The sequence below is a fragment of the Maylandia zebra genome, linkage group LG15, assembly GCF_041146795.1.
Source record: "Maylandia zebra isolate NMK-2024a linkage group LG15, Mzebra_GT3a, whole genome shotgun sequence".
Lineage (NCBI taxonomy): Eukaryota > Metazoa > Chordata > Actinopteri > Cichliformes > Cichlidae > Maylandia > Maylandia zebra.
Genome location: NC_135181.1, coordinates 907,718 through 918,088, shown reverse-complemented (window position 1 = coordinate 918,088; position 10,371 = coordinate 907,718). Strand labels below are relative to the sequence as shown.

Sequence of the window (10,371 nt, the reverse complement as noted above, 5' to 3'; positions counted from 1 at the left end):
GAAGCTGGAGAAATACCAAGGGCTCAGAGAAGAGCTCGAGAGGATGTGGAGGGTGAAGTAAGTCAGGTTTATTAAGTGCTTTTCGTAGACAGGCAGTCACAAAGCGCTGCACACAAAGGTTAAAAGAAAGAAAACATTAAGTAATAAAATAGAGAATATAAAGTGTTGATTAACAGAAGGCCTGTTTAAACAAAGTTTCCACAGAGTCAACCAAACGTGAACCACAGCCTTGGTGCCACAGACTGAAAGGCTCCGCCTCTTTTCGTCTTCAGTCGTGTACGGGGAAAAACCAACAAACTCTGAGCGGAGACAACGAGCAGCAGTGAATTTTAAAAGAAGCTTGGATAAATAATCTGGGGCCATTGAGTGCTCTGTATGTTAGAACAAGAATTTTAAAGCAAATTCTAAAATCTGTTGGGAGCCGATGTAAAGAATATAAAATGGGAGTGATGCGAGCTCGCTTGCTAGAACGTGTTAGTAGCCTGGCCGCTGCATTTTGTACAGCTTGGAGGCGAGAAAGACATGATTTGTCCAGGCTGGTAAACAAGGCATTACAATAATCTGAGGTACGGTGGTCCCAGTGGCTCCAGCAGATCCCGGGAACATCGGAGATCTCTGTGCAGAAGAGCGCAGTCCTGGGAACAGCTGGGATGCTGCAGGACCCTCAGGCCTCTGGCAGAGGACCCGAGCTTGAAGGAGAGACCGGCTGCAGGCGCGAGCGGGGATTTTCTTTCTGTTATCTCTAAAGAAAAGCAGGGAAACATTTTACAGGAACTGTAACAAAACACACGGTCACTGCATACCAGCTTCTTTAACTTTAATAGAGACAAAAAAAAATACAATCCCAATTTTTCAAACACAAATATTAAAAACTGTCAGATAGAAAAGACAACAAATCTGAAAAAGCTCAGAGCTTTTGCACTGTTGGTTTAATAAAAGACCTGATATACAACCTGCAACACAAAGCGATAAAAATATAGTGTCTGTTGTATTATAGATTATACTGTAAACCCAAAGCTTGCATTCGGCTCGATTTTAATATCCAGTATAATAAAAGGTCAAACTCTCCAGACATTTAAATAGTTCATCACACAGCAGTACGTGGCAAACTAATACTTTCTTTATCACAACACATTTATTAATTCATGAACATTCGTGCATGGCTGGATTAGTGATGCATTTAGTATTTACATGTTTATTAAATAAGACGGGCAAACCAAAACAAATCTAAAGAAACTGTTGGATTGATCAGATCTATTGTAACGTTAAAAAGTCAATCTAGTGTCAAACATGATCCGGGTACCAGGTCGACGTGGAGACAGTATATGTGGAGCTGCCGTTATTGCTGGGCCACACAGTCACCAACACCAGAGCATTTAAAAAAACAAAACAAAACACGGCGCCGTCAGAGTTGAAAGGTCGGTTCGGGCGGTCAGCCATCAAACTGTGCAGCCCTTTCTAGGTTTGCTGGTGAAAATGAGCAATCCGGCCTCCTTTTAAAAACCACTTTCTGTGCTAAACTGGCACCATCAAAACTGAGAGAGCGAGGTTTACACGAATCACCAGTACGAGGAAGAAAAGGGAAGTCGTTACCGTGGAGACGTTTATAACTGGTCAGTGCTCGGCGTTTCTCAGAAGTCTACTGCACTAAAAGGAACCGTTAATCAAGACAATCTAGGAAACAAACGATCTCCTGAGAACGTCAGTGCTCTAACTTTAATGTTTTAATAAAGACCTTAAAAAGCATAATGTATGACCAACATGGCTTCCTTCTGTCCTTAAAGATGGCTTGGCCAAAACACGTTTTCAAATTAAAAGTACTGAACAGCTGAAGGACCGGAAACAACATATCAAAGACAAGACACTTGAGGTTATTTATTAACTAATGAGGTGTTTAGCAGGGCTGATAGCAAACCAGGCCACGGCCCGTTCAAAGGTCATTTACACACCTTTGAACCAAGTCAAAAATCACAAGCCGAGAAGAATGTAAAAAAGCCAACGATGTGTTTATTGTAGCTCTGTGGAGTTTATGTTACAGGATTGATCGTGGGAACAAAAAGAAAAGCTGTAATTTCACTGCTTCAGTCTGGCTGTTTGACTCTACAGACAGGTACAGGCCAACCAGCTACCAACGCTTCCTGTAAAGAAGCCAAAGTTCCAATCAAATCATCACGTTCCTTAAACCTTTATGCAAACTACGCATAAAAAAAATATTTACAATTTGTAATACAAAAAGAAAAACAAAACAAAAACCACAGCACAGATAAAATGCACAACCCTGAAAAAAAGAAAATCTCTTCAAAGCCTGCTGGGCCGACTAATCGTTTCTGGTTCCTGAAATTACAAACATGTTTTAAAAGCATTTAAAAAGGTGGAGGAGGGTAAAATATACAACAACAACAAAAGATGGCTGAATGAGGATGAACCCACACTGTGTACATCTGTGTGACGATACAGAGCTTCAGTTACAGTCGTGCTGCCTGCTCTCCTCCGATGGAATGTCGTCGCTCCGTTTAGCTTTAGTCTCGTTATCAGTCGTGAGTTTTACGATCATTAGTAAAAGTGGGTTCTAAAGGAAAGTAAGCAAACGTTGGAGTGGATGATGTTCCGTGGCTAGCGGTGGATCCCAGTGTCGCCCACCAGTCCATTAGAACAAATGTCTCAGTAATATCCAGGCTGGTACTGCTGGCTCCACGGCTTCTGGTTCCAGAACTGCACAGAACAGAACATTAACACTTTGATCCCCTGATTTATGTGTAACAACTACAAACGGCAGATGCACAAACACTGACCCCTTGCTGCCAGCTCTGGTTGAAGGCCTGGGCTTTATCCATGCCGTTCCTGTTGCCTCCATAGTTGCTGCTCTTGTTGCCAAAGTTGCCACGGCCCCCCCCTCTCTGCTGAAACTGTGCAGGAAAAACAAAGAAAAAAAAAAAAGTTGATTATGCATCAACGGACGTCAGAGGAGCAATAATTTGATCAGGAGTCATTTTGAAACCAACCTGATGGGGGTGACCCCTGTTTCCACCACGACCCATGCTAGCTCCGCCTCCTCTGCTCATGTTCCCTCTGTTCACTGGACCGCCTCTGCTCATGGGTCCTCCTCTGTGTCCCATGTTGCCCCTCATCGGGCCGCCCCTGGGGGATCCACCCAGGCTAGGAATGGGGCCGCCACCACGGTTAAAGTTTCCACGATTGGGGAATCCTCCTCTGAAGGCTGGGGGCGGCAGAAAGCCGCGAGGAGGACGGTTGAACCCCCCGCGAGGCCCGGGAGCTGCAGACAGACCAGGGTAAAGGTAAGCTTGAGCATCAACTGTGCCGTTAAGGAGCATTCATTTCCCACCCATCAATCCCACCTCCTCTGAAGTTGCCTCTGTTCTGGAAGCCTCCACGGCTGCCACCTCTCTGCCCAGGTCCGCCACCACGGGCAAACTGGTTTTTGCCACCGCGTCCAGCACCGCGCTGTCCACCGCGCTGTTTAGGCGTCGTGCTCCCCTGGTTGGGCTTTTTCTCGGCAGGCAGAGCCGTCTTGCTTTCCTCTTTGTACTGCTCCAGGAGCTTGGCAGCATCATCTTTCTGCAGCTCGGCGTAGATGACCTCATTGAAGCTCTCGCCCTCCTCGGGCAGAGAGAAGAAGCCTGTAATGGAACGGAAACGATTCAATAAGAGAAGCAGCACCCAGGAATAGCTTCTGTCCAAGTGTGTGATGGACTGTAACAGGGTAAAGACAACGGTAATGCTTTTACCTTTCATTTTGAGTAAAGCATGCTCAGGCACTTCCTTGCCATCAGTCTCAACTTTCTTCTGGACTCTCTGCTTGTAGTCTTCATCAGACGGGCAGACGACTACAGCCTTGCGTTGGAAGCCTGCGAACAAACACATCTTCCTCTTCTGGCCCGGAGCAGACAGGTTGGTCTGCAAAGACAAAGAGGCTCATTTGATCAATCTATCATCAAAGACATGGTTGTGACCACACTCAGCAAGAGCCACTTACATGGTCCAGGATGTAGTTCCTCTTCTTGCGAGCAGCAATCTCAATGAATTTTCCCAAGAAGAGCGGTGCACGCTGGGAAATGGCAGTCAACTTTGTGATGTCCTTGGACTGACGCTTCATGCTGCCGATCTGCACGAAAGAAGAAAAGAGCATTTTCCTACCAACAGGGAGAAGCAGCAACTATTTCTGGGACGCTGTAACGTTGGTCTGAGTACTGACCATCATCTTTTCCACAATCGTGTCACTGCCCAGGATGTAGTACTTCCCAGGGTTCTCTTGGATATGCTTATTCACCCACGTGGTCTTCCCTGAGCCCGGCAGACCAACCATGACTATGATCTGGAAAAGAGAGAAAATTGAGATCACTATATGGAGAACTTTGATACCGCAGCGTTGCACTTTTGCATTCATGAATGAAAAACGCTCCTAAACTCTTTTACTCACCTCACAGTCAGCCTTGGTCTGCGGCCCTTTGAGTGCACGGACTCGATCACTGACAGGAATCTGCTGCAGGAAGGTGTAGCCCTGCGGCTGGGGGAAATATGGCGTCTCCAGCTGGCCAAAGTTGAACTCCACAGCGCAGTTGCGGCAGATGACGTGGGGGAAAAGGGCCCGGCCGTTCAGGGAGTCCTTGCCGACTTGGAAAGCGGCAGCTGGCTCGCCTCCGTTCTTGGAGTAGGACAGCACCACCTCCTCACCTTCAAAGTCCTGCATGAATAGAGCAACACTCCAGCTTTAGTGTGTAACAAAGACATTTGCCTCAGCAGAAAGGGAAAAAGAGTCAAACTAATACTCTCATGATTCTGTTTAACGCTCTTTGCCTCTTCCATACATTACTGTTCTTCCATCTGCACACAAAGGGGAAAATTAAAAACAAACAACAATCTCATATCTTACAATTAGACAGCAGATGACATCATTCTCCTCGTAGGTCTCTCCAAACTCCTCGGTCACACAGTTGGTGGTTTTCTTGGCTTTTCCGGAGTAGGCATAGGAATGCTCTTCCTCACCTAAACACATGACAAACACTTCTGGATTAATACAGAGTGGAGGTGGTGTGTGAATCATTGGGCTGGCACTAGGCCACGCAGCGCTGCTGTGACGCAGCCAGAGCTGAAGCCATTTTGTACAAAGGTGTCATGAAGCCAACTGGCCACCAGAGGGACCCCTAGAGACACGACCTTCCTGTAAATGGATACACCCAGTACAGTTCGGTTTGTTTGTGTTTCAATACAAAGTTCACCCTCTGATGGGCTGAACTGATGTAAATGTTTAACCCAGCGGTATTCAGCCTGTATGAGTCACAGCAAATAGCTGCTGCCCTAAGATGCTGGCAGCCTTCAGAGGCCAAAACATTACAGCACACCAGTACATCCAGTGATCCTGGGAATGCATTGTGCCATGAGTAAAATGGAAAGTTACAGCGGGCTCCGCCAACACTGAGTCAGTGTGGCGTTTACAGAGTTGCGGCAAACATTGCACTGACCCAGCAGCAGTGTGCCCGTTTCCAGGGACCATCCGACTTGGACGTCATGAATCTCCATGTTCTTGCTGGAAATATGCTTCACTGGAATCTTCTCAGTGATCTGCACACACAGAAAAGCATTACCACTCGTTTCCACTGACCTCACTGAGCCATTCAGAGATTTGTGCAAGATGTGAGCATCGTTACCGTACCTTCATCTCAAAGCAGGCTTTGCCTTTGTTCACACCGTATGTAGCCTTTCCCCCGGACCACAGGTAAGCAAAGCTCTCCATGGTGAGAGACGAGGCGCTGTAGCGGTCCCGCGACACCTTAAAGTGCAGGTCAGAGTTGTCTGAACGGGCAGAAAAAGTACAAAATGAGACACGACTCTTGGACCAGACGGTACACATTTATACATCCTGAGGATGGAGGGACTGGTGAGCTAGATCACCTCTGCTGCCTTCATTAGTAGGGAGCAGAAAAACTAGTCAGGTAAAGTAACACTCGTTTTACTAACCACACTGCTGTTGGTTAACTCAACATCTGGGGAGGAAAAACCCAAAACGTTTTGATGACTACACCAGCACTGACGTACAGGTCGTGCTTCAGGACTGCGAATACTACAACCACCACGGAGAAGACAACGGGCCCATTTATAAGACTTTAGGAAATGAACACCTGGCAATGCCACAACTCAGAGCAACGCGTAAGAAAGCTGAGACGGCTTGTGCCTGCCATGTTATGCACGATTCAGCTATGCTGAAAATGTGACATTGAAGTTAATCAAATATAACATGTCTACATTTGTCCATTAGAACAAGCTCAATTCTGAAGCCGTTTTCCAGGAATGTTTCTAAGCAGTCGTTTACAGAAGGAAGCTGACAAGTCTAAAAACATCCTGTACAAAAGTAGCAAACATACAGCTATCCAGGCAGACTTTTGTGTCATCATTGTCTTCGTCTTCTTCCTCCAACGGGGGAACAGGTGACTTGGACGAGGCACTGAAAACAGATACCAAGAGTCAGTATAAGAAGGTTTGCGTCACTTTAACTGCATGGAAAATATAGATGCCTTGGGTACCACTTGGTGAAGAATATTTTAGGTAGACAGGAGAAGAAACAGACAGAGGGGAAAGCAAATAACTGAGCGAGCCTCCAGACTTTCTGGATGTTGGCTGTATTGTAGGCCTCAGCAGACACTTACCTTGCAGAATCCAGCGAAATCTAAAATGTGAAAGATACACAGAGAGAAGCACGTCCACCTGTTCTAGTATGCAAGGCTATGTGAGAGTCACAGTGATAAACTACAAGCAGACCTCTCCACTGTCAGATAAGTGCGTGTTTGTGCCTCCAGAACTGATATGGGGCAAGTTATATTTAACCTCCCCGTGTTGACTTCTAGATGAAAAGGTCACCACTAACTTTTGACTGTGTTGCTAAGCAGAATACATTGAAAGCATGTTTTAAGAGAAACCAGTGTAGTCAAAACTACAGCAACTTACCAACTCTGTAGTTCAGGAATCTCTAAATATTAAGGATGATGCTTTAGCATCACTTCACCTGCCATCATCCAACTATGGTGCAACTCCTAATCATTTAGGAGAAGGAAACCACTGCGGGGCTCATCACTCCTTTCTTATCTACAGCTCGATGTGTCACAACTGTCCCCAAAGAGCCCAGAATGCCGTACAAACAGCTGCCGTGGGGAGATTTACGGTGCTGGTGGACAACACAGTGCCTGAGGTGGAACTTGTAGTCGTCTACATGGAGCTAAGCTCTGAAGGTTTAACTGGGGGTGAAAAGCGATGGAGCAGCAATACTTCGGTGTGCTAACAGCTCTGCTGCCCTGGCCTAAACATTCATGACGAGGGTTCTCCCAAAATAATAATTTTAAAAAAGTTATTCCATTATATGCCTGTTGATCCTCAGTGCATCGACATCGCAATGAAAACAAAACACTGACCAAGATACACACACACACCCCATGCATGATGTCACCTAGCAGGGGTAGAAAGAACTTTGCAAATGCACACACACCCACACCATGAAAACAGACACACACAGGACATGATACATGAGACAGAAATAGCATTTCGACATCATACAACCAGTGAAATAAAAAACAAAACGAAAAAAGAAAAAAAAATAATAGACCATTGCGAGGCGTAACGATGGACGGTCAATAGCGAGCTTCTCCGTGGACGTTCCAAACAGACGTTGGAGGCTTTCTTTCTTTCTTTTTTGCTACCCTGCGGCAGTGGACCCCTTCTTCCACAAATCCGAGCTAGTTTCTCCCCACCCATCCACTGAAAATTGCACATCTGCTACGTTGCTCTGGGTTCCCCTTTGAGCAGCCTTGTTTCACCTTGGGGACACAACAGGCTTTCCAAAACAGTACTTGGCATAAGGAACAGGTGTGAGAATTCATAGAGACTTGATAGATGCACTTCTGCTACAGAATGCAGTCGATTAAAGAAACAGTGTGAGTGGGCACTGTAAAAAGGTAAATGGTAAGGTTCTTTAAGTAGTCAGGGATGACCCTCAAAGCATGTGTGTGAAAATAATGTTACAAGTAGTATAATACTTGAAAAAAATGAGGGTTTTCCTCTTGCTAGTTATGTGCATTGGCACTTAAAGCCAATACAATTCAACAAAGCTATAGATGGCGCTTCAGGGATGCTGAAGGCCATTTTCGCTCTGTCCCATCCTTACCAGCTGTATTTGTTCTCTTCAATAAATTCAAAGTAGCCCCTTCCATGTTCCTCCCGGCGTCTCTTAACACCCTTCTTATTCTTCTGATCAGCATTCGTGTCTTTGTCCGCATCCCCTTTGAAAATAGAACAAAGATATAGAATGAGGTGCTCCTTTTTCTGGGAGAGAGAGGTCGGACTGGCAGTGGGGTTCTGGCCCACAAAGCCCGTTCATTAGTTACATTGTGTGTCGACCATTATCATTTGTATTAAGGTTACTTGGAGGCAACACCTCATCGTTACACTTAAAACAAGACAATCATACTGTGGAAACTGTAACAGCTTTGAAAGACCAGGTAGTAATTACAATATAAGCTGGCCCGTATAAACATTGTGAATGGGGCTGGATAAACAAGTCTCTAATAAGTAAAGTGTTACTATCCTGCAGTAAAGGGCTTAAAAGATACTGCTTTTGATACAAATCTATGTCATTAAAAGGAGGGCAAATCTACTGCTGCCAGGGACAAATGCATCATGCAGGGAAACGGGAAAGCCTACTTAGACCTTGATTTACACCCCCCTCCCCGAGACATTGCACTGAATTGCCTAGATTCATAATTTCTATGACCATCCAACACTATCTATAAAAACCACGGAAAAAAAACTACCCACGTCCTACCTAAACAAGCAGTGCGGCGCCCTTCTTTTTCTCAGCACATCTTGGGATTAGCTAATTCAGATGTTCCCGGCAACCTTTAAAGGCAAACGCCACGACCCTAAAACACGATGTCAGTACAATTAAGGCGGAAAGGGTGGCAAGACAGCCCACTGCAGTGGCCATTTCTAACATTGTGTTTTCACGTCGATCCATTCTAAAATGGGATGTGAAAGCAAATGTTCTCCAACGCCCCCAGCTGGAACAACGGGAACCTCTGAATTAGCTAACCGGTTGAACAGCTAGTTGGCGCTGCACAACAGACACAAAGAAACTGACGCTAGCTGGCAAGCTAACACGCTAACCAAACCGAAACTTAAATCCAGACTAAGCTAAATTCGGTAGCAGATTTCTTATTAGAGCCGCTTTAGTAATTTTAGTCGACGTCTCTCAATGTGACGCTAAAGGTCTCTTTAGTAGGCTGGACTGTGGCTACTTAAGGTCACGACACGACTGCTAACCAAGCTGCAGACCGGTGCTAACGCTGGCTAGCTTAGTAGTGAGGTCACGCTATCTCTCTCTCTCTCTCTCAACATGGACGCTCTGCTGTGCGGTAACGCATTCAAATTTAATAATTTCCTCACCGCTAGCGCTTTCTCAAAAAAACCCGACACATCCAACCAGCCGCATTTACATAAGCGATTCTGTCGACTCACCCTCGGCAGCCTGCTCTCCCGGCTCACCGTCTTCCGTATCTATTTTCTCCATGTCGTCCACGTCTCCCTTGAGCATGGGGTCCATCTCATCGTCCTCGTCTCCTTCCTCTTCTCCCTCGCCCATTTCTTCGTCCACGGCAACGCCATTGCCGTCGCCCCCACTCTCCGGCTCTTCCTCCTCGTTGGCCTCCATGCTTTCTTCAATGGGGCCTTCTCCCTCCCCCTCTCCTTCTTCCTCCTCTGCCATACCTTCTTGGTCGGCGGCCTGCTCGAAACCGTCATCCGCCTCAGCTGCCTGCTCCTGCGGAGAAGCGAGGGCCTCCTCGTCCAGCGCGGCCTGCAGGCGGTCCATCAGCTCGGCCTTCAGCCCCTTGTCCGAAAGATTACGCTTTTTCAGCTCGTCTTTGAGCTCGTTAACTTTAAGCTTTTTGACGTTAATTGTGCTCATGGTGAATGTTTGACGGCGAACGCGCTAAAATAAGACGGGAAATAAATAAATGGACGCCCTTTGTTAACGGATGTAGCTCAAAACTGCGCCAAACGGCACCCGCTGTACAACCAATCCTTTGCAGGCACAGAGCTGCGCGAGCCTGCTGTGTGGGGGAGGAGTCGTCTCCTACCGTAACTGCCCAGAGAGAGGCGCAGCTTAGTTATGCAGCCTGTGGCCATCTGTCACTGCAGCTAAACGTTCCTTTCAGAAACCATTGTTGTGGAAAAGCGGGACAGATAGTACACGAAAAGATGGTTCCAGTAAAGAGCGCGAACGTTATTAATTAGTTTGTCATTATTTAACAAAACGCATTTTACAGAGGGCTGTTTAACTAGGTAGTGAGTTTAACACAGGTCAGGACA

The 10,371-nt window shown here is 46.3% G+C and overlaps 1 protein-coding gene across 1 annotated transcript; it reads right to left on the bottom strand.

Annotated features, from left to right (window-relative positions):
* Positions 1-802: 802 nt before the first annotated feature.
* On the bottom strand, positions 803-10,155 carry hnrnpub (heterogeneous nuclear ribonucleoprotein Ub). Its single transcript, XM_004542297.6, has 14 exons — positions 9,520-10,155; positions 8,171-8,285; positions 6,381-6,460; positions 5,672-5,811; positions 5,481-5,580; positions 4,892-5,004; positions 4,439-4,702; positions 4,214-4,333; positions 3,995-4,123; positions 3,747-3,915; positions 3,357-3,638; positions 3,003-3,274; positions 2,793-2,906; positions 803-2,712 (listed from the first exon to the last, which is right to left on the bottom strand). The coding sequence occupies exons 1-14, from the start codon at positions 9,965-9,967 to the stop codon at positions 2,662-2,664; spliced, it is 2,397 nt and encodes a 798-aa protein (XP_004542354.1). The 5' UTR covers positions 9,968-10,155; the 3' UTR covers positions 803-2,661.
* Between the last annotated feature and the right edge of the window lie 216 nt (positions 10,156-10,371).